Genomic DNA, 24,653 nt, shown 5'->3' on the forward strand with positions numbered 1-24,653 from the left:
TTGTTGATCAACTGTGAAGTGTCTGTTCAGTTTCTTTGCCCATTTATCCGATTGGGTTGTTTGGGTTTTTTTGGTGTTCAGTGTTTTGAGTTCTTTATATATCCTGGAGATGAATGCTCTATCTGAAGTGCAGTGGGCAAAGATCTTCTCCCACTCTGTAGGCTCTCTTCTCACATTCTTGATTGTTTCCTTTGCTGTGAAGAAGTTTTTTAGTTTGATTCCATTCCATTTATTGATTTCTGGATTTTACTTCTTGCGCTTTAGGACTCTTGTTAAGGAAGTCAGTTCCTAAACTGTCATGGTGAAGATTTGGGCCTACTTTTCCTTCTATTACACGCAGTTCAACCCTTTTCATTTTATTTTGATACAGGGTCTTTCTAAGTTGCTAAGACTGGCCTCAAACTTTTGAGATCCTCCTGTCTCAGCCTCCCAAGTGGCTGGGATTACAGGTACATGCCACCATGCTCACTTTTACTCTACTTTTCCTGAAGTTAGGTGCAAACTTCTTGAGAACATGAGCTGTATTTTATTTATTCCTTTCAATGACTGCAGCATTACAGATATTTTAAAGAAAAAAACCCCCATAAACTCTTTTTTTTAAAGAGAGAGAGAGAGAGAGAGAGAGAGAGAGAGAGAATTTTTTAATATTTATTTTTTAGTTTTCGGCGGACACAACATCTTTGTTTGTATGTGGTGCTGAGGATCGAACCGGGCTGCCCACATGCCAGGCGAGTGCACTACCACTTGAGCCACATCTCCAGCCTGAAAACCATAAACTTTTTAACTGACCAAGTTAGATAATTGAATTATCTAATTGAATTGCAGAATTGAGTTAAAGTTGGAGTTCTGCTACACTGATAGATAGATAGGTGAGCTGGACTGCTTAGACTTCTCTGAACTTTGAGTTCCTCATGGATAAAATGGAGGTAAAGACAGCACTATGTCAGAGGACTGTTAGGAGAATCAAATGAATTAACATATGTGAAATACTGAGAATAGTACCTCACAAACAGAAAAAATTCAGTAAACACTATTTTTCTAGGAGCTTTGGATGGATTTATACACATGAATTAAATGATGATCAGCAAAATGTGTAAGTGGTTATTGATTTTCTTAAACTTTTTTTTTTTTTGGATTTTAATGAAAACAAGTCTACAGGGATTATAAAGAAAAAAACCTGCACATTATACCATTTTAAAAGTAACTCTAATATTTAGCTTTGTAAAAATGACTATCTTACTACTGCTTTGAGGCCTTACATACCCTTGGTTTCTAATAATAAAATATTATATGTAAAATGCCACTTAATAAACATAAGGTCTAAAGTTGTGAACTTTGTGTGCATTTTGTGACTCTCTTGCTCAAAGGATTTATTAGTCTTTTACTCTTCTTACTGTTTTGTTTGTTTATTTTATCTGGTAACCACGGGGACTGAATTTAGGTCCTTTTGCATGCTAGGCAAGTGCTCTACTACTCAGTGACATTTCCAGCCCTTCACTTTTCTTAAAATAACCATTTTCTATTCTCTAACTAATTGACCTTTGCCCAATTTGTTTAAATTTAAATATCATTTCTAGCAGGAGGCCTTACCCAATTCCCCAGAGAGAATCTACCACAGTATAAGCATTCACCTAAGGACAAATCCATCATGAACCAATTACCTTGCAAAGGTCCTACCTCTCAAATACCATTAGCATATGACTTTGGGGATTTAAGTTTCCAACATAAGAAATTTGGAGGACACACTTAAAGCAAATCAGGGGCAATGAGCCTCCTTCCATAGGTAGATAAATTAGAAACACTCTGCAATTGGAGGTCAAAGGTCAGATGACAGTGGCAGTGAAAACTGACAGAAGTAGGCAGGACAGACTGGGGTTAAATTTCAAAGACATGGTTATCAGGACTTTCTATTGAATGTAATTAGTAGAATATGACAGATATAGAATTAAAGAGGACTCCTGATATAAGCAGATTCACCAAAATGGGGAAGGGAAGGAAATACCTACTATTATGGGCCAAGTTTCAGATGCTTATTCATCCAAGTGAAGAAGTAGAGCATAGATGGCTTTTGATAAATACGTGTAATACCACTCCTTTGAGGATAATAAATTCAATTACAAATTTATCTACAAATATATAAGAGAGCATTCAAAATCTGATGTTTGTTGGGAGCCATTCTCACACGTGATCGGGTGCCTCCCGTTGAGGGTCTGAGGCACTTTGGCACATGTCGAAGTTTTTCCCGTCCCTCTCCTGATGAGAGAGCCCATCCGTGTGGGGGTGTGCCTGACCACTGACCCCGGGGACCCAATCGCTGACCCTGACCTTGGAGTGCAGCCCCCCCTCAACCTTCATTGGGTGGAATTCTCCCCTGAATCTCTGGTTCCCTAATAAAAGGCTACTCCCCGGCGTGCTCTCTCTCTCTCTCCTGCTAGCCCTGAGTAATCCTTGCTGCCCTGCTGGGCGGCTAGAGGAGCGAACCAGAGAGGGGAGCCGTCTCGGACCTAGCAATAGAATTAAGGTAATTGAGTCTTGTGTTTTTATTTCGATCTCGTCTAACTAACTTTATGCCTAGAACCTCATTAATGAAACCACTGCGCAGGCCGCGTGGTAGAGATGTTAGTCTATTGCTTCCAGGAACAAACAAAAACAGTGGTGGAAATAACCAGGTATCTCAGTTCATTTAACAAAAAACAAGATTTTAGGCAGTCACTAATGCTCTCTGAACCATATTTTTAATAAAAGGATGTTGAATTTTATGTGAGAAACTTTAGATGAATGTTATTAACTCAATTCAAGTACTGTTCCACCTCTCTAGGCCTATAAACACTGGAGTGGTTAAGTGTCAAGTAAGAAGTGAGTAGTGACTCATCAAGTTACTTTCACTAAAAGATAACTAAGTGCTGTATACAAAGCTACCGGAGGAAAAATGTTGATGCTTTTGGCAATGATACACATTTAATCCACTTTATTTTATAATTAATATTTATTAATTATAAAATTAATTATAAAAGATATGTTACATTCAGTAAAATTTATCTTTTATTATACAGATTTGAATTTTGATAACCACTTACCATCAAATAACCACTTCCATAAACAACACAATAGTTCCTCTTTCAAAAAATTCCTTAAGTCTTTCAGAAGTAAATTTCTCCCCTAGCACCAGACTCTAGGAACCACTGATCTGCTTACGGTCCACTACTCGCTTTAACTTGAAGCACAGTCCTAGGAATCTGTAACTTTTATTGACTGATGCCTATCAAAGTCCTATAAAAATAAAACTTCTTGAAAAATACGATGTAAGAAATATTAGAATCACACAAAATGTATTTAATGACTTTATAAGAGAAGAAACCATCTATTCTATTTTTTTTTTTTTTTTAATTTTTTTTTTTTTTTTAGTTCTGGGCGGACACAACATCTTTGTTGGTATGTGGTGCTGAGGATCGAACCCAGGCCGCACGAATGCCAGGCGAGCGCGCTACCGCTTGAGCCACATCCCCAGCCCCCAGAAACCATCTATTCTAATTGTCAAGGATTAGATTCAGGTCTTCAAAACAGGGTTTATAATTTTTCTCTAGGACAAGTTCTACATGATTAGCTTGGACAAAACAAGCATGATTTATACACTCAATAAACAAATTTACATGCTTCTTCCTCAAAAATAACATAAGATTTTTACATTACCATCTCATACAAAAAGTAAATTAAGAGAGAAAAACAGCACATGATTTTTACATATGACTTTCTTTAATAAGACACTGGAAAATTTGAATTCAATTAATTTTTCTTACATAATTTCATTTATAGAATTCTGCAATACTTCTTTAGTAATTATTTAATATCACTTTGTTTCACAGCCATTTTGAATTGTAAAATATATATGTACATTTTGACAAAAACACATGATTTAATTTTAAAATCTGTACTATTATTATTATTCAAGTAGGTCAGTCTCTGTTACATCTACTTTGAAAGCAGATACTTCCCTGTGAAATATTTGCTAGAACATATTTTCGTTTTTACTACCTATTATATACAGGGAGTGTGCTTAAAGTACTGATAAGGTAATTTATTAACTGATTCATTTTTTGTTTTAAATGAACAAAATCATCTTCCAAGGTGTGAGCCACAAATAGTGACATACAGTTTACCAGTTAAGGTCTTAGGCTTAGTAATCAGAAAGACTTGGGCTCTGTTTCCAGATCTGTTATGTATTGGTTCAAACTCTGAGCAAGTAATTTAATGTTTTACAGTGTCAGTTCCTTTATCCATTAAATGCAAATAGCAGTACTACCCACCTATCCCATACAGCATCCCTACAAATTGTTTAGTATCAGGTCTAGCACATTTTAGTTACTTAATAAATGTTAGCTGTTATATAACAGATGAAGTTTTCATTTCAAAAGAATTAAAGTATTCTATCATTCAGCATTACCTCTGGAACAATAAGGAAATTATATTTATTTATATTATATGGATGACAAAGTAGGGGACAGAGTTGTTTGAATCAGCAGACTTATAACTCAGGTGCACACAGTGAAAAAGAAGTTGATCAAACAACTTCAATAATGTAGACCATCATGCTGCTATCCTTTCTAAGAGTAGGGTTTTCTTTCATCTTTTTAAAGAAATAAAGAAGGAATGGTGCTTTGTGATACAAATTATTAAAAAAAGCCAAGGATTATTATCTTGGCTGCTATAATAAAATATGACAAGTTGGGTGCTTGTCATATTTGAGCCAGGCACGGTGGCACACACCTGTAATCCCAGCGGCTCAGGAGACTGAGGCAGGAGGATCCCAAGTTCAAAGCCAGTCTCAGCAAAAGCAAGGCACTAAGAAACTCAGTGAGACTCTGTCTCTAAATGAAATACAAAATAGGGCTGGGGGTGTGGCTCAGTGATTGAGTGCTCCTGAGTTCAATCCCTGGTTCCCACTCCCACCAAAAAACCAAAAACAAATATTCATTTCTCATACTTCCAGAGTCTTGAAGACCCAGGATCAAAGCAAAGTGGTTCATTTCCTCGTGAGGGCCGACTTCCTCACTGACAGCCTTCTTCTCACTGTGGCCTTACGTGGTGGAAGGTGTAAGGATACTTTCTGGGGTCTCCTTTATAAGAGGTTAACCTCATTCCTGAGGGAAGTGCTCTTCCAAAGGCCTCACCTTCTAATATTATCATTTTTTTTTTAAATTTTTTTTTTTAAAGAGAGAGTGAGAGAGGAGAGAGAGGAGAGAGAGAGAGAGAGAGAGGGAGAGAGAGAGAATTTTTTTAATATTTATTTTTTAGTTCTCGGCGGACACAACATCTTTGTTGGTATGTGGTGCTGAGGATCGAACCCGGGCCGCACGCATGCCAGGCGAGCGCGCTACCGCTGAGCCACATCTCCAGCCCATAATATTATCATCTTGAGGGTTAGGGTTTCAACATATGCATTTGGTGGAGACATGTATATTCAGTCCATTACAGATGAGCATAGGAGAGATCTACATGCTATAGTTCTTTCAGTGTAGTAAAAAGAGACCTCTTAATCATTAACTTTCTTCTCTAGAAAAGGGATTTCATTAAGTGAGAACTCATCTGGTGAAGCCATCCAAAAGAAAAGAATTGACTGGATAATGTTCAGATTTGATATAATGTTTTTAATTAAGTTACTTCAAAATGAAAATAAATACTTAACATTTACTCCCCTTCTCCAATTTCTCAGAAACATAATATTTTCTTCTACTTTTTACAAGCAAATTTATGGCGCTCATAAAAATTTAGATGAAGTTAGAAGAAAATTTAGAGAATATCTAGTCCAATTTCTTCATTTTAAGGTGAAGAATGAGATCCAGAAGGGAACTGACTAAAATAAAATGAAAGCCAAAGTGAGGGCTGGGGATGAAGATCAGTGGCAGAGCCCTTGCCTAGCATGTGTAAGGCCCTGAGTTCAATCCCCAGGATAGGGAAAGTCAAAGTGGTCCTGGAGGCAAACGTTTCATGCCCCACAAAATGTTCCACTACAAGTATACCAAAAATTTAAGATAGACAGAGCTCCTTTGCATTCACCAGAGACATCATCTTGTCACCATTTCTATCAATGTCACTGCACTCAAGCTAGCTATTGCCCATGAAAATGGCCATGCTTCTCTAGTGATGTAAGTATCAGTAATAGTATATGATAGCAATCGTCAGTTTTAATGTAAAGACCATTGTTATCCGTATATATGTCTCTTGAGTTTTAGAAATAAATTAACTAATCCTTTTGGAACAGTAGTAATCTTTAAGGAGAACATCTGAATTTCACATGTTAAAAATGCGGTTGCAGACTATGAGATAAACCTGACAAAAATTTAAAAGGAAATATATGTAAAATTATTCTATGGTGATAGAGATCAGAACAATGGTTGCTTGAGAACAGGGCCTGACTGGGAAGGGGCAAGAAAAAACATTTTAGGGGATGGAAATGTTCTATATTTTGCTAGGGATATGGTCAAGCTGTGCATTTTACTATATGTAAATAATATATTTTAAAAACAATCACATGTAGAAAACTCAGATTTTTAAAATTCTTATCCAAAAGAGGGATCCTGCAGTAATCTAACTGATGAAAGGCAATGACAAAACTAATAGTTATCTTTCAAAATCATTGTAGCTAAATGCATTTCTGTTCAACTATTCATGAGAATAATACACACCTTTCCAGAACTCATATATCTGGGAAGTAAGTAAGAGTTTCCTTTCAGGCTTTGCCAGTTAATGGATTCTGCCTTCAACAGAATTGAGGGCATTATTTAAGAACTGTGATAATAAATACACTGATATACATTGTCTACTGAAGTACATTTGTAATTTAATAATAGAACTTCATCTTTAAAACCACAAGAGAACTTAAGACTTTTAGAGGTAAGGAAAGGAAGGTTGAATACAGTGAATACTAATCAATTTTTTGCTGATTTTCTGTACTGCTTTCTTATGAACACCTGAACATGTATGACATTCTGCCCACTAAATCCATATCTGGCTATAGAGTCTTGTTAAAAACAAAAAGACTACTGCTGACCAGCACATGAAGCCGGTTAGGAAACACAGATGAACTGGCACATAAACTGGTTAAAGATACTGCTTGCTGTATTAGTGTTTATGACAAAAGACAAGGAGGACAAAAGGGCAACTTTTGAGTTGAAGTCATAGGGAGAAAAGGAAGGTAAAAAAATTGTTACCTCTTTCAGCAAAGTACATTTAAGTGATGATTTTTAGCACTTATTAGTAAAAAGTCCAGTATACTACCTGGCACACTGATAAATGTTAGCTGTTTAAGAAAATAATAAATCTAAATGAAAGATCCATAGGAGAGACACCTTCCCTCTCCTTCGTGATGGTTTTGCTTACCAAGTCTGGCTTTACTTGGAGAATCAGAGGAAAGGAGACCCACATGGAGTGCAAGGTGGTGAACACTGTGGAGAACCAGGACTGCTGAACCTCCCGGCTCCTTGGAATTTGGTGAATGTAGTATTGGGGATACTAGAATAAAACAGTAGAAATCAAAACCAATTGAGTTACTGATACCAAAGATAAACATAAGCAACATTTGCAGAAACAGGAAATGTTTTCTTATTTATTTCCATTCTAATCACTTTTAAATTAGAGTTACAAAGCCTATTTTGCGCTTTAACTAGCACTCACCTAACTGGGTTTTGACAGAAAAGTTATTAAATGTAATTGAAAAAAATATGTGTCAGTTTCAACAGTAAATATGGAGAGATTTTCTATACATTATATATTATGGGCCAAGAGTTTAACATGCTGATATACAAAGAGGTCTTATAAATTGATATATAAGAAAGCGTTATATCAAGATGTACAAAAAAGATTGACAGATAATTTCAAACAGAAGAAATACAAATGTATAAGAAATATATGAAAAATTGGCACCAAGTACAAAAGGAAAACAATTTTTCATTCGACAATGATTGTGGATACTCAGTATCAATGAGGGTGTAGGGAAACAGACATTTCCATTTCCTGATCAGATATATTGGTACGACTTTTGGGAGGTCATTCTGGAAGAACTTGTCAGAATTTTAAATGTGTTTACTTTTCTTTTTTTTAATTTTTTTTTTAGTTGTAGATGGGCACAATATCTTTCTTTCTTTCTTTATTTATTTATTTATGTGGTGCTGAGGATCGAACTAGTGCCTCACACGTGCTAGGCAAGCACTCTATCATTGAGCCACAATCCCAGCCCCTAAATCTGTTTATTTTTGATCCAGCATTTCTGCTTCCAGAAATAGAGCCCACATATGTCCATTCACTATCTCATTATTTATATTTGTGGAAATTTAAAACAGACCAAATATTCTCCAATAGGGAATGGAGAAGTCAGTACAATAAAATATGAAAATATATTAATAAATGATATAGATCTACATGTACTTATGTGGACATTATCACAGTAAGTGAATAGTACAAGTTGTAGGAAAGTATGTTCACTGTGATCCACTGTCTTAACAAAACATTCATGCATACTTTTATACACATGTATTTGTATACACAGGCATACACATATATATTAGCATTTGCATGAAGAAAATCTGGAACTATGTGCCATAAATTATGAAGAAGATGATATTACAGGATATTTTCATTTGCTGGATCATATATCTATATATATGTTTGAAATTCATAAGAATGTATTATTATTTTCATAGAGAAATCAACACATTTTCCTTGTATCAAAGTTCCAGGTGTTTGGTTATCTATTATTGACTAACATATTGTCCCAAAACTTTGCAACTTAAAACAACAACCCACCCCCCTCTTTCTGTGGTTTAGGAATCCAGGAATGGTTTGGCTGAGTAACTTGGGCTTGGAATATCTCATGAACTTGAAATCAAGTTGTTCTCTGGGATTACAAACATATGAGTGCTTGACTGGGGCTGGAGAATACACTTCCAAAATGGCTTGGTTGTTGTCTGGCAATTTAGTGCTAGTAGTTGACTGGTGGCCTTAGTTCCTTGTCACATGGGATCTTCTAATAGTGCTATTCAAGTGTTCTCATTACACAAGTGCAAACTTCCAAAAAGTGTATGTTCTAAGAGAGGGCCAGGCAGAAACCACAATGTCTTTTATGACCCAATTTTATGTCATACTTTGTCACTTCTGCAAAATCCGAATAGTTACCCAGGCCAAACCTATTCTATATGAAAAGGAACCTACAAAGGGTGTGATACTGGAAAGGGAGAAATCAATGAGGACTTTCTTAGAGCCTGGCTTCCACACAGTTAAGTCAGAGAGTAAAGAACCAAATATTTAATAATACTCCCTCCCCCTTTGGTCTTGAGGAACAAGATGTTCCTTGAGAAAGAAACAAAAAAGCCTTTCTCTAAAGTAGTGGAAAATATATAAGGAAAACTAGTAGTCTTAAGTGTTTTTTTTTTTTTTTCCAATCAGAAAAATGTGTGAAATTGGAGGATTCTGACATGCTCAAAGAGGGAATGAGGGAATGAGTATAGTTCTTAAATATTCAGCCACTAAGTGAAAATGGACTGCACATGTAATAACTCTATTTCTTTGTATGATGACAAAAGATATGTTCTCCTCTTTCTGTAGTGTATCAATAGAGAATGGGGAATCTGGGCTCAATTTTTTAACTTACTATTTTTATTTACTTACCAATCATTATCAATCAATGTTGTTTCTTCTTTCCAAAGGCTTAAGGTGTTCAATACTGAACTAAAAGCTAATTCTGATAGTCTTCAAACTATGGATGATATAGGCAGCAGTAAGAAAGTAGAGGCAGACTTGTTTGAGGTTTGTGTTTACTTAATGTGCGGGGACTATTAATTGGCAGGCTGAGTAATTCTTCAGAGCCAAAAGTCCTTTTCAGAAACCTTTTGGGTCTGAGAGTGTGGATAGGTAACATGGTATATACATCATATATAATGTCCTCCTCTGGAGTTTGCAGAAATAATCAAATAATAATATTTCTGCAGTAAAATATGAACAGCTATACTGAGTAAGGTAGACCATAAGCTTCAAACCAGATCAAATAGTTTTTGCTATTAAATAAGCTTGTGAAAAATTCAAAAAAATCTTCTCTAGTCTTCAATGTTTTTAGGATTTCAGACCTAGATTACAAAATACATTTGAATCCAATAAGATGCCCTGTTATTATGATTATTATAATAAAAATAATCCCTATAAGAAAAAAAAATAAACCAGTAGGATCTTATTGTAAGTATTTTATGTTACTTCCATCTAATTTTTTGTGGCCTAAGCTCAATATCTGTAATATTTCCTTCAAAAAACCAAAAGTATTTATCATGTTCCTTTAATTTTTAAAAAAAGCTGCATAATTTTAAAATTTCATAAAGAAGTAATGAACAATATTTCTGGATTATATGTGAACAGTGTCCCATGGGAACTGAAAGGTGATCAGTTTGAGTCTGGTTCCTCTGATTTCATCTTGGCTTCAAGGAAGAGCACACCCAGGCTTGGTAAGGCAAGTGTGTCTGGGGCTGAAGACAGCTTCCCTTGACCTGGACATCAAAGAGTCTACATCTCATCCCCCCATAGGCAGCCTGAAAAAGTGATGAAAGTAGGTTTGGGAAGTTTCAATTCATTCTCAGAAGAATGGAAACTAGAGGAGGCATTTCTAGATGGGAACTAAGTGATCTCTGAGACATAAACTGAGGCATGAGGGTAAGACAGTAAGACTAGCAACTCAAGTTTTATGGCCTCTCTTGACTTCTGGTTGCACCAGGCAAGGGACCTGACATTCCAACTTCCAGACCAGATGCTTAGCTGGAGAGAGGTGTCTTGGTTCCACTTGTGTGCAAAAGCTAACTGGGTCAGTGACCACATGTTTACAGTGATCACTCAGTGTGCAGAGGTGGCCTGTTAATACCTGTAGTCTCAGTATAATTAACAGTGTCCCATTCTGCTCTCAGAAGTATCTACAGGGGAGGGCAATGAGTAGCTTTTTCTAAGTCAGTGGGAAAGGTATTTATTCAGAACAGTATGAAGAGTCAATGGTGGGGGGGCTGTGGTTGTGGCTCAATGGTATAGCACTTGCCAGGCACATTTAAGATACTGGGTTTAAAATACTCAGCACCAATAAAAATGAATAAATAAATGTATAAAAATGTTTTAAAAAAAGAGTCAATGGGATGGGAAACTCTGCATTAAAGGACAGGAAGAGGAGTTTCAGTGGTAGCTAGGATGAAGTCAAGCTGAAAGTCTTAACAGTGAGGTAAACACAACTGCCATGGGAACAGGAGAGTCCATATGGTGTCACTCTCTGGCTTGCAGTTCTATACTAGAGAAGTCTCCACCTCCAAATTCCATACAGATCTTCCTCACATTATTTTTTATTAATCTAATAATCAATCAGGTATTTGGAAATCCTACCAAAAAGAGATTGTTCTTTGTGTTAATCAGCTTTTTGTTACTGTCACCAAAACAACTGTAACAAGAACAACTTAGAGGAAGAAAAGTTTATTTTGGTTCATGGTTTCAGAGGTTGGGTCTATGGTCAACAGGATCCAAGGCAGAAACATCATGGTGGAAGGGCATGGTAGAAGAAAGCTGCTAGGCTCATAGCAGCCAGGAAGCAGAGAAAGAGAAAGCAAGGAGACAAGTATAGTTCCAAAGGCCACATCCCAAATGACGCCTTGCCATCCAGCCATCTACCTGCATATAGTTACCACCCAGTAGTCCATTTAAATTATTAACTCTTCTCCCATGCTTGACCCATAGAGGTGGGTCCTGGGTGTCTGATGACACCCCTAAAGGAAATGCTGAGAACCTGGCTTGGCAAAATATTGAGAGAGTTTTTTAAAGTTTTACAAAATAATCACATATATAAAGAAGTCAGTGAGGAAAAAAAAAAACTATTAATAGAAGGCTTGTATTTTGGTCTTAACAAAAGTTCTTTTGAAGACAAAGGAATGAGACAAGAGGTTCAGAGAGCCACAATTCAGGTCTGGCTATGACCCTTGGCCAGGAATTCCCTGGGGGTTGTGGTATCTGGAGAAATCCAAATGAAAGGCATCTTTATAGACATATTGTTTTGTTAGTCTATACTTGTTCCTTGAGGGGACTGTTCCTGACCCTCCTTAATGTTCTGTAAAGGAATGTAGTACATAAAAGAAGCCATAGCCATCATTTTACCACAATCACCCTGATTGACTTCCAGAACCACTGTTTGATTTGGGAATGGCCATATGGCCCAAGTAGGGTAGTCTTTTCCTGTATTATTAGAGACCTAGGAAAGAAATATTTCCTTTGAAGGACACTGTGGGCTGCTAAACTGGCTCTCTCAATCTATTCTACTAGGGCTAAGAAAGATATACTTTTTGTTTGCTTTCCCCTATCCACTAGGCTTTTCTACAGTGACTTGAAAATGAACTATCATATTCTCAGGACATAAATCAACAAATGAAGAATAGGATCTATCAGATTTCCCACAGAGAAATAAAGATTTATGTTGGAGTTGGCAGAGAGAAAGGTAGAGAGCGTGTTGTCCCTATGTTTCCTTCTTCTAAAACGGTCTACACACATTCCATAGCTATCCACTATTCCAAGCGTCTCTACTACTCCCATGGTTCATGTCACTACCATCTCTCTTCTTAACTACTACAACAGACTCTTTGCTTCTCTCTCATTCTATTACAATTTAATCTCTATAAAATTGCCAGAGCTATCTTTTTATAATATAAAGCAGATCCCTTCATTTTCCTGCTTAAAACCTTCCAAAGACTTGCCATTGCATTTGGAATAAAGTTCAAATTCCTTATTACTCTCAAGGTCCATATAATCTGATGCCTCTCTAATCCCTCCTGGTTTACTCCCTGGAGCCAGACTGTTCTTCTGTCTGTTCTTTCAACGCATCAAATACTTTCCTTGCTGATGGCCTTTTCTGTTCATTCTAACCAGTCTGCTTTGTCCCCAGATAGTCTCACAGCTAGTTTCTCCCTACAAATCAACTCTCATTTAAACATTATCTTCTCAGAGGGAAGACATTCTCCCCCAATACATGGTCACTCTCTACCACACTGTCTTATTTTATAGTCTTCAGGGCAATTATCAGTACATTGAATTAATCTGTTCTTTTATGTGTGTATCCTGCCTCCTTTCCACGAATGGAAGCTCCATGAGAGAAGGATTTCATCTTGTTCATCCCAGGATCCAGAAAGGTGCTTTCCACATCATGAGTACTCCATGAATACTTGCTGAATAGATAATGACTATCATTAACATTTCTAGAAGTTAAGTCCATGGTCCATGCTGCGGGATGGCAATGAAGAAGATGCTGGCTCTGAATCTCATTGTATCTCAGGGTTACAAGAGACCAACTCATCCAAAATGCCCACTTCACATATGAGAAATATGGATGCTATCAAGGTAACAGAGCCAGGACCTCAACCCAGGTCTTCCTTTCTACATGTCCTGAAATGTGCTACTGACTCAACTTCTACAGATGCTTCTTGTTTCTCTGAGATGTACACCTTACCCAGTCCTTGAGGAGCTGTACCAGCTTCCTATGGAGTTTACTCCTAGCATCCTATTGCTCTGGCTCATTTCCTTTCTTTTGTTTTTAAACTCACCTACTCTATACATTTACAAACACACAGCCATAGAGTTTGTTGTTTCTTCCCCTGGCTCTAGGGGAACTAGGTTCTCTGTCTCCTTCTGTTTGTCTTTTGTGTCCTGTTCTGTTGTGTAGGTTTGGTCTACCAACCCCATCTACATTGTTACCAATGACCTCCCAGCCCCCAGCCCTATTCCCAGAGCCTTTTAGAAGAAAAACCAGAATAAGACCATAGGACCTCGGAAATCTTCAGACTTTTCTATTGAACCTTAGGCCCCAAGTTCCTTCTTTCAAGTTCTGGGGTTTTATTATGTTCTTGCAGCCAACTGGGTTCACATACTCCTAGAAAAGATGCATTAATTGAGTCCTTTCTTTCTTTGCAGTTCAATGTGTATATACTAAACATGTATTCATATTTTGAACATGATCCAGTCTCTTTCATACAAATGGACAAATAAGTAGGACTTTCTCTCTCACCATCATAAAGAAAAAGATATATCCTAGTGAGGACATCCTGGCAATATATCTGAGTTTCCTATTAAGGAGGGGTAGGAGCCATGTCTTATAGTATTCTATATGCCCACAGGGCCTCCCAATACTCCCTGCGCATATTTGACTGATGTACAACCCAATGTATAGTGGCAAGATAAACAAGAAAAGTAGATTCTGCTGAATAAAAATATAAAGTGGAGAAATGCTTTTTTCTTCAGGATGCTAGTTTGTCTGAAATTATGTGAAATACTGAGTTAAATACTAATAGTATATGACAACTAATAACTTTCAAAGTATGTTCCAGAATTGCACCACTGCTAAAAGCCACAAATATATCTGGCTTGACATTTGTGAAAATGAAATAGAAGTTTACAGTGATTTAGATGGAAATAATTCCACCAAAGAATCCAGATGGCATCATAAACCACAATAGAACAGATCAAGTGGTCTATGAAGTCATTCTTTGCTGTTACCACACATTGAAACATACAATACATTTATTATTTAATGAATGCCACACTATTGCAGAATCTTGGAATCAAGACAAAACTAAAATAATAAAATTTCATTTAACCAAAAATAGTTTCAGCTTTCTTTCAAAACATTTGAAAAATAATGCTGTGTGTGTATGTGTTTATTTACATATATTGTGTGTGTGTGTGTGTGTATACACACACACACACACACATATATGAATGTTGGATGGTTCAACCAATCATTCTAAAATCAAGATGATCATAATTTACCACAAAAATTTTTAATATGCATGTCCTTCAACTATTTGGTATACATTTACTTCATGGTAGCTGAAGAAGTACCATAAGTGACATATGCATGAGGAAGTTGTGTTTCAAATGGAGTCCTGCCAATAACAAACTGTCACCCTGAGCAAATCAACCTCTCTAGACCTCCATCTTTCACTGTGGAACAAAAAGACCTGGCTCTGATCACTGACCCTCAATTAGCCACCATGATCCCATACTGGATTTCAAGTCTGACTTGTCAAAGACAAAGCTGCCACTCCAGCTCTACCCCAAGGTCTACAGTCACTCCTCACTTCACCTTGACAAAGTCCTTCTTGCCTGGCAGTCTCAGGATTCAGGAAAATAAAAAAGGAGTTTGTTTGTGAAACAATTATGGGATTCTGGCTCTATAAAGATTTTAAAGCTCTTTACAAAGAACATTTGTTGTCTTCTTCTAGCCTTTATTGACCCCTTCTTTTGATAATACTCCAATTTTCCTTTGGACAACTCATTCTTTTCACATTCTCTGCCAAATGGTTTTGGTGGTATTCATTTCATCTCCTTCATCCCCAACCCTGGCTCTAACAGTGGGCCTAGAAGACCTTAAGCAACATGGAGAATTTTCTTTTCAAATTTATGTTAAATGGCTCAGTGAATCATTCTGAAATCAAAATGACCATAATTTAAAACACACACACACACACACACACACACACACACAGAGCCATCACTAGCCACAATGATTGGATGAAAGGTGGGAGCATAACCTCAGTAGAGACCATGAAACAGGAGATCTGTTTGGAGCTTCTGGAAAAGATCTGGGAAAAGGAGGCTTCAAATCTCCCGCATGCTATAAGAAACCTACTTTTCCTCAGCCAGTCTAATACATAGTATTAAGCCAGGTTTTTAACCCTGATGGGAGAGCTTGGAGCTGCTGGAGGCAGTACTGTGGCAGTCCTATGAAGGACCATTAACAAAGATAAAGAGTAAAGAGACACAGACTATTGTTAGTGTTATACTTGTGCAGCTTTACAGGTTTACCAGAAATAAGACCATTGTGAAAGTTAACAAATTTCTTTGATTGCTCATTTTATTGTATAAACAACTGTTTATAACACTTGATTTCAGAGCTACATGCTTCATTTAAGCACAGATTCATTCACATATTCATCCATTCACTTAATATCCAATAAGCACCTACCAAGTGACAGGAACTGGGCTTTACAAAAGTGAATAAGACATTCACAGGGAACTCACTATAGTCTGGCAGGGCAGCCCAGGAAAACTGATAGACTGATAAGTGCAACCAAAGAGGTAAATACAATATGAGACATAAAAAATAAAAACAATTTTAGCACCAAGTAGGATACCATTAACTATACTTTGATAAGTCAGACTTCCTGGAAAAGATACCTGATCTGATTTGTGAGAACTATGAAATATATCAGGTATAGAAGAGCGGGGAAAGGATAGTCCAGAAGAAGAGGTAGCATGTTCAGAGCAGCCAGGCACAAGAGAGCATGGAATATTTGGGGAACATATTTTGGCACATAAGAAGAAGGCATAGAGCTTTAGAAGATGAAATTGAAGAGGAAAAGCCTTCGAAGTCACTCTAAGGAATATGTATTTGAATCTAGAGGCAACAAGAAGATACCAACAGATGTTAAAAAGAGGGTGTAATGTTACCAGATATGTATTCAAGAAATAACACTCTGATAAATATGAGGAGGACAGAAGGGGTAGAGATACAACCAAAGAAGGGAAATTATTGGGGAGAACAGAAGAACAATGCTGAAGGCATAAAAGACAGCTGCAACACTAAGGTGGAGAAATGAAGAGGTCAAAAAATGGGGAGGAGGGATTTTTAAGGAGAGTCTGAAGCAACTCTCAACTTACTAGCTGGGGTGAAAGGCATCACCCTGCTCTATGGAGAGGATGCAAGAGGAAGTAGGCCGAGGGTCAGCTGGGTCGGGTGGCCCACACCTGTAATCACAGCGGCTAGGGAAGCTAAGGCAGGAGGATCTCTAGTTCAAAGCCAGCCTCAACAACAACAAGGTGCTAAGCAACTCAGTGAGACCTTGTCTCTAAATAAAAATACAAAATAGAGCTGGAGATGTGGCTCAGTGGTAGAGTGCTCCTGAGTTCAATCCCCCTAAAAAAAGAAATAGGCTGAGGGCATATCATTATTTATTAGGGTCTGGATCTCAGCATAGTTTTATGAGTCAGCAAAACATTGTCTAAGCACAAAAAACATGAATGTTAGAAAATATGTATAGGTACTTTGTAGGATGAAATGGGGCAAATATGGGTTTGTACTTGCAACTGGGCTGATGGGCTGACTGGCAGGTGGATATACAGAGCAAGCCAACTGGTAATTCAGGAAGACAATATTCAAAATCTGGATTCTAGGCAGATGCTGGAAGGCCTAAGGGGATGGCCTGGAACACCAGGCTTAAGCCAAATGTGATATCATGGTGGCAGCTAGATCCCGAATCTCAGCCAGGCCATGGTATTTCACAGTGGGACACTGAGGTCTAGGGAGATTGATTTGTCCAAGTTCACAGAGCTGGTTGTTAGCAGCACTCAGTTTGGAACTTTATGGCTCCTCAGGCATGTAGTACTTCATCAGTTACTGTAAAGTGAGCACCTCAGGTATGTGCAGGACAGGTGAACACCCCTGGTGTTCATTGTATCCCTCTCCCTTCCTTCATCTTCAGTTCCTCAGTCAATCCTGACTGAAACTGGAAGTGCATCACCAGTCACAGTGTTGCACGTACAGGGCTTGGAGTTATGCTGTCCCTGGTGTAACTGTAACCACCATGCTCCAGAAGCATTTCTTGAGGTCTAGTGGCTCAAGAGATCAAAGAACCTCCATTTGTGCAAAAGGAAGTATATAGAGAATTCCCAAGTGGGTTGCATCCTAATTTTATAGTAACAAAAAGAAGTTGTATGTTTATACTCACAATATATATAGCAGTTTTTAAAAAATTATTTGTTTCACTCGAAACATTGTTATTAGATAATAAATAATTTGCTTTAAACTGGAGAAACAACAGTGCTGAATTATAAAATATTAATGCTCTGCATGTTGTAAGAATTCCATACAAATTTAAGTGATACAGGAAAATGATAAAATTATTAGAAGGTTGAAGTAACTGCAATATGCTTTCAATTCCATCAAATCAGAATCTGATTAAAAGAAGATTCAACCTACCTTCCATTAGTTTCAGAGACAGAAGAAAGGTAGTTCTAGAAGGAACTGAAGAAGTTAAGCTATTTAAAATACTTCAGAAGAATGTATAAGTCTACCCAATATACTACTTTGAAAATAAACATCTATTTACTGAAACAGCCATTTCAGAATTTCTATTTGCAAAACTTATATTTTCTTAATCAGAAATTTCACAACTGTATTTCTTCCAAATTAGAGTTATTTTCACCTGTATCAAAAGTCACTGGAATGAGGAAAAAGTAAATACATACACCTTAGTCACACCCTAAAAATATAATGAAGTTAAACCCTGAGTTGTTATGTAGTTTACAAACTAAAACAGCCCCACAATTGTAATTATGTAGTTTACAAACATTTATTTTTGGGCTGGGGATGTGGTTCAAGCGGTAGCGCGCTCGCCTGGCATGCGTGCGGCCCGGGTTCGATCCTCAGCACCACATACCAACAAAGATGTTGTGTCCGCCGACAACTAAAATAAATAAATAAATAAATTCTCTCTCTCTCTCTCTCTCTCTCTCTTAAAAAAAAAAAACAAAAAAACAAAAAAACAAAAAAAAAACATTTATTTTAGAACTTCTTGGGAATTGTTAAAGATAGACATCAAATGCATTAAATTTAGAAGTCCCAGGAACTTGTACATGGTCTTAGTTTGTTGTATGAAGTTAGCACCCCACCTTGTGGAAAACAGTAGGTGATGTTAAGTGGAAGTATGTCATATTAGTTTTACCTGATAAATCCTGCAGCCACTCAACTGTCAGTTATTTATAAAAACCAACAGCGTAAACACCCCTTCAAAACAAAAACAAAAAGTAAACCAAAAGAATCCTTACTTATTAAAGTAACAGCAAAACTTCTGCTTCCAAAATACAAATATAGTAGCCTCAAAATAGTGGGGTTTATGGGATGTCTGGGTTATTTCTTCAGTAAACAAATATTTCATGTCAACAAGTTATTACTTCCACTGAGTCCACTGTTCTGAATGTTATTTGGAATGCTCCCCACCCCCAGCCCCACCCCCACTGGCCCAATGTGACTTCTTTCCTTTCTCTTTCTGGAAGTTTTGGTATCTTCCCTTTATCATTAGTTGTGAAACTGTAGATGACTTACGCTGTTGAGGCTACAGTTTAATTGGGCTGGGGAGAGTCCTTTTGAAGGTCATGTCCTTCTAGTTCTGGGAATTTTTCCTGGGTCATCATTTTTTGTTTTGTTTTAACTTCTGTTTCCTTATTTGTTCTGGATAACCAACCTTCAACATCCAGTTTGATGGTCTAGCTTTCTTACTATTCTCTGGTTTCAACCTTTTTCTTAAGCTTTTGGCAGAGTTCTTCAATGTGATCCTTCATGAATTTTTTTTTTAAATTCCTGCAATCAAAAATTTAATAGCCTTGTATTTCTAAGTTAAAAACAACAGGCCGTATTCTTTTTTTAAGGATATAATTAATGTCCTCTCATTTCTCTGAAAGTAACTTTTCTTTAAGCCCTGCACCCCACCCCATAGTATCCTCTTCTTTGATCCTTTTTCTCTAAGTTCCTTTGCTGACTGCAGTTTTGATTTCTCTCATGGTACAGGCATTCCTCATATGTTTGAGAGTCTGTAGATGTTGGTTTGAACCAATGATTTTCAAGGGGAAGAGGAGGGAGAGACTCCTTCTAACCCTACTTGGCAAGGTCTGGAGACATTCAGGGTTGTCATGACTAGGGATTAAGTAGGGAGTGCACTGGCAACTAGTGGATGGAAGCCAAGGTTGCTGCTAAACATCTGAGAATACACAGAACATTCCCTCACAACAAAGATGTATTGGCCCCCAAATGTCAATAGTAACAACACTGGCATTAGGGGCAGACTAGAAGCTCTCTGCGCTAGGTGGAATATATTGATTGAAGGGTAAAAAAATATTCAGGGCCCACATGTTAGAATATACAGTTCTAGTCTCTGAGCAAATCAATTTCTTCAAAACTAATTTTGAATTTTCAATCTGGAGGATATAAATGTAGCATTTGGAGAACAGACCCAGAGGGGGCTGGAGATGTGGCTCAGCGGTAGCGCGCTCGCCTGGCATGCGTGCGGCTCGGGTTCGATCCTCAGCACCACATACCAACAAAGATGTTGTGTCCGCCGAGAACTAAGAAATAAATATTAAAAAAAAATTCTCTCTCTCTCTCTCTCCTCTCTCACTCTCTCTTTAAAAAAAAAAAAAAAAAAAAAAAGAACAGACCCAGAAAGGAACCCAAGTGATACATGTTGGGGGCACAGGGCAGGTATTAACTCCTCCAAAGTCCCTATTTTCAGGGCAGTAGTTTATCCCATCTTCAATTTGGCTTGGTGTTTCCAAAGCAGTCTAACTGCTCAGTAGGCAGACTTCAACCAAGAGGCCCTCAACTCCACACTGTAGCCCAGGCTTCAGAGGCACCTAATACCTATATTATCTTTTCCTCACTAGTTCACCAGTGATGCTTTTAATTAATTCTTAGGGTTTACAATATTTATGATCTTTCCTCCCAAACTGTACCAAAAACTTCTTGAATCAAAGAGCACTTTCTTTCATTACTTGTATTCCTCATAAAACTTAGTATAAATTTTGTACCCAGAAACTGGCTAATCATATCTACTTTTGGTTTTCAAGAAGTACTTTACCTTTGCAAAGGCAAAGCTTCTAGTGAGCTGTTCTATCTGTCTCAAAAAGGAGCACTTTGGACAAATATAACAGTACTAACAAGTTTGGCAAGGTATACAGTAGAAAAAGTCTAAATAAAACATTCTCCAGGCTAAAAAGACTATTCCAAAGCTATATAAAGCTCTTTCAAATTCAAGAAAGGAAAATCTCCTCTGGAAATGGCATATGATACTCCCTAAAAAAGAAGTGAAGGAAACCTCCCCACTTCTACCCCACCACTACCATTTGCCAGAGCAGTCTAATATATACTAGAAATCTCCACACCACTGGCAGTTCTAAGTTAGATCCAATTACTCAAAGTTCAGCAGTGTGCTGCCACCCGGTGGCAGCATGAAGGAATGACATCAACACAGATTTGGGAAGGTTATACAAAAGCACAATAAAAGAAGTTCTTTAGCACAGGGAAGGACTTTCCAGGACCATTTCTGAATCCTGAAAGACTTTTCTGGAAAGTGAGAGGAACAGGAAAAGCATAAAAAAGAGAGGGAGAAAGGATAGAATAGAGGTACAGGAAATAAATAGTTAGGACTTAAGATGGTTTGGAATCAGTGCAAGGAGAGCCTGGGGAAGTCCCTTTGAATTCCAGGAAGGTTTTAGGGAGTTGTAGCCATGGTGGAGGCTGCTATTAATTTGGGTGTATGAAACACTATAATGACACTTGAAAACAGGGATGCTCCACTTACAGACTACCCAGGGACACTGATAACAAAGTAACTCCGTTCTTCTGATTATCCAGAACAGAAACTTTGAAGTCATGCTCTTCTTTCTCTTTATTTCTTCAAATTCTAACCCAATTTGCAGGAAATTTTGTGAACTCTACTTTTTAAAAAATCGAAAAATCTAACAGTTTCCCCTCCTTTTTTTAATCCTTACTGGTGCAAAGTACACTATCTCCTATTCAGATTGCTCAAACATCCACCCAGTTGGTTTCCTTGGTTTCATTTTTGCTTTGAGACACAGCAGTGACAGTGATCAAACTTCCAGCAAAACCTTCCAGTAGCTACCTGTTTTCCTCAGAGTAAGAGAGGAAATTCCTACAAAGTCCTCTATCATCTGGCTCCCTGCCCTATGTTCTCACCCTGTCCCCAATGTCTCCCTCCACTCATTCTGCTCCAAGGACTCTGCCATTCCTCCAATATCCAGGAATGCCCCATTTTAGGACTGCTGGGAAACTGATCCCTCTGCCTGAAATGCAATTATCCCAATTGTCCCCATCTTCTTCAAGTCTTTATGAGAAACTGAAACTCTTCCACCTCATCAGAATGTCCAGTCCCTGTATGCCTGTGTAATCGCCCTCCCAGCACTGATCACCTTCTAATGAGCTTCAGATTTTCCAATTTCCTATTCCTAGTATGACTGCCTTCACTTGGGTTGAGTCAGCTTCCTGATGGCAGGTCTGCTTTGTTCACCGATGTACCTCAACTGCCCACAAAAATGTCTGGCAAATGGAAAGCAAACATTTCTTGTTGAATAAACACAAAGTTAAAAAAAAAAAAAGCACTGAATTTTGACTGTTACTGCACTATACATTTGGGCAAAAGAAAAGTAAATTTTTAAACATTAGGAACATGCCTCTGTATTTATTCCACATTTAATGGCTCTTAGAAAGATTTCACTATTGTGTCCATATTGTTTCTTTTTACTGAAGAACCTATCCTAGGGCTGGGGCTGTGGCTCAGCGGTAGAATGCTCGCCTAGCACATGCTAGGCCCTGGGTTTAATCCTCAGCACCACATAAAAAAACAAATAAATAAAACAAAGGCATTGTATTCAACTACAACTAAAACATAAATTTTTTTTTTAAAAAGAAGCTATCCTAGTGTTTAATACATAAGGTATCTTTTCCATTATTTTTCTAATAGTTTTTGATATCACATAAGAAAGTTATTGTTGTTTGCATATTCAGCTTGCATATGACACTTTTCTAAACTAATATTTGGTAATCTTTTAACTGTTTTTTTCTAGATGTAATTATTTATAGAATACATGACTTTATTTTTTCTTTTTCAATATTTATACCTCTTACTTCATCTTAGATGAAGGGTCAAAACAAAGAATAGTGTTACTAGTAGCAAATGTTCTTATTTTGGCTTTGATTTTAGACATAAAGAATGCCTCTTACAGACATTGGCTTTTGGTTCTAATATACTTTTTTATATTAAGAAAACCATTGAAAATGTTAGGATATGGATTATTTGTGTAACACAAAGTTTTTTTGTTTTTATTTTTTTTTTAGTTGTTGATGGATTCAATGACTTTATTTTATTTATTTATTTTTATGTGGTACTGAGGATCAAACCCAGGACCTTACACATGCGAGATGAGCACTCTACCACTGAGCCACAACCCAGCCCCTGTAACACACAGTTTTAAGAAGCAAAATGTGGTCAGCCACGGGATGCATGTGATACAGAGAAGACTAGAGTCCAAACCAACAGCAGCATTTATAAGTTCTACAGGTAATAAATCTCTCAGTATTGCTGGCAAGTTATTAAAAAATACGAATGGAGGGAAGGAATTTTATTTAAGGCCCCCCCAAAATAGTTTGGTGTATCTTTTACATTAGTCTCTACCCCATACATTTATACTGTTTTATTATGGATACTTCAAATTCAATCAACAATCTGCCAGAATGCTATGGTAAGAAAGGGCTGACAGGCTCTTTAGTGTGAGCAAGTTGGGCTTCTTCATTTCTTAAGCTTCTTCCTAATGAAAGTAACATTCACATTTATTATACAAAATCTGGCAAGTTAGAAGAATATTTATAGAATGTGTGTAAGTACAAAAGTGTTTACTGCGGCAATTAGTGAAAGACTACAAACATCAAGGAAATGGTACATCATTATTGTGGATTACTAGGTGGTCATTACAAAGTATAATAATCTATTTGTACCAACAATGGTGAGTTATCAAGGTATAGTGTTTTGTTTTGCTTTTGTGATACTGGGGACTAAACCTAGGGTCTTACATGTGCTAGGCAAGTGTTCTACCATGGAACTACACCCCCAACTCAAGATGTAGAGTTGAAAGGAAAAGCATTATAGGTATTATATAAGGTTTGATTTATGAAATATCCCATACCCGGTTCTCTCCAAAGACCCCCAACCCTGCCTATGTGCTCACATATATATGTGTACATAGAATTCATAATACTTGGTTATGTCACAGATGTAACAGGAGGGAATAAGCACTGGTAGGCTGTAACTCCAGCTGGTACAGTGGTACAGTAGTACCTCTAGAGAGGGACTGGGGTGGTGATGAGGAACTTCTACTTTTTACTTTATCACCTTTTAATTTATTTATTTACCTATTTATTTATTTATTAGTTGTAGTTGGATACAATATCTTTATTTTATTTATTTATTTTTATGTTGTGCTGAGGATCAAACCTAGGGCCTTGTAGTGCTAGGTGAGCGCTCTACCATTGAGCCACAACTTGTAAATTCTAGGATATATTCAATGAAGATTTGATGAAATATCCACTTGGGATAGTGTCTTGTACAGAATCAGTACTCAATGGGAAGAATCAAAGATCTTTAGATTGGGTATTTTTGGAATGAATGAACAAATAAATAACCTTTCTTGGGAAAACACTGGAAGCCTAATTATAGAGTACTGAGAAATTTAAAAGGCTTGAAAATAAAGAAGGTTGGCTCCAATTTTTAACCCTTTAAGCCAGTTTTCAACAACTTCTATTGTTGTTTTATGTATAAAAGAGACTACTCTATATAGATGCAGTTTTTTAAAAAAAATGTTTGTGGCCAACTCATGGTCTGACAGAAGTTAACAGGAGTAATGGCTGGTTATCAAGGGAGGCCGCTATGAAACAAGGTTCAGATTCAAAGCAAATAAAAGGATGAAGGAAAATTCACATGTGATTCCCTTCCAGACTTTGCAGGGTGGTGGTGGGGGGGCTCTATTTCATCAGAAGA

At 37.2% G+C, this 24,653-nt stretch overlaps 1 protein-coding gene across 1 annotated transcript in view; it reads right to left on the reverse strand.

The window, feature by feature from the left end:
* Alg14 (ALG14 UDP-N-acetylglucosaminyltransferase subunit) overlaps positions 1-24,653 on the reverse strand; it is an 86,960-nt gene that overhangs the window by 44,571 nt on the left and 17,736 nt on the right. Inside the window, exon 3 of the mRNA XM_026409616.2 lies at positions 7,378-7,509. Coding sequence (XP_026265401.2) covers positions 7,378-7,509 — 132 coding nt within the window. The remainder of the gene's footprint in view (positions 1-7,377; positions 7,510-24,653) is intronic.

The sequence above is a fragment of the Urocitellus parryii genome, chromosome 11 (assembly GCF_045843805.1).
Source record: "Urocitellus parryii isolate mUroPar1 chromosome 11, mUroPar1.hap1, whole genome shotgun sequence".
Lineage (NCBI taxonomy): Eukaryota > Metazoa > Chordata > Mammalia > Rodentia > Sciuridae > Urocitellus > Urocitellus parryii.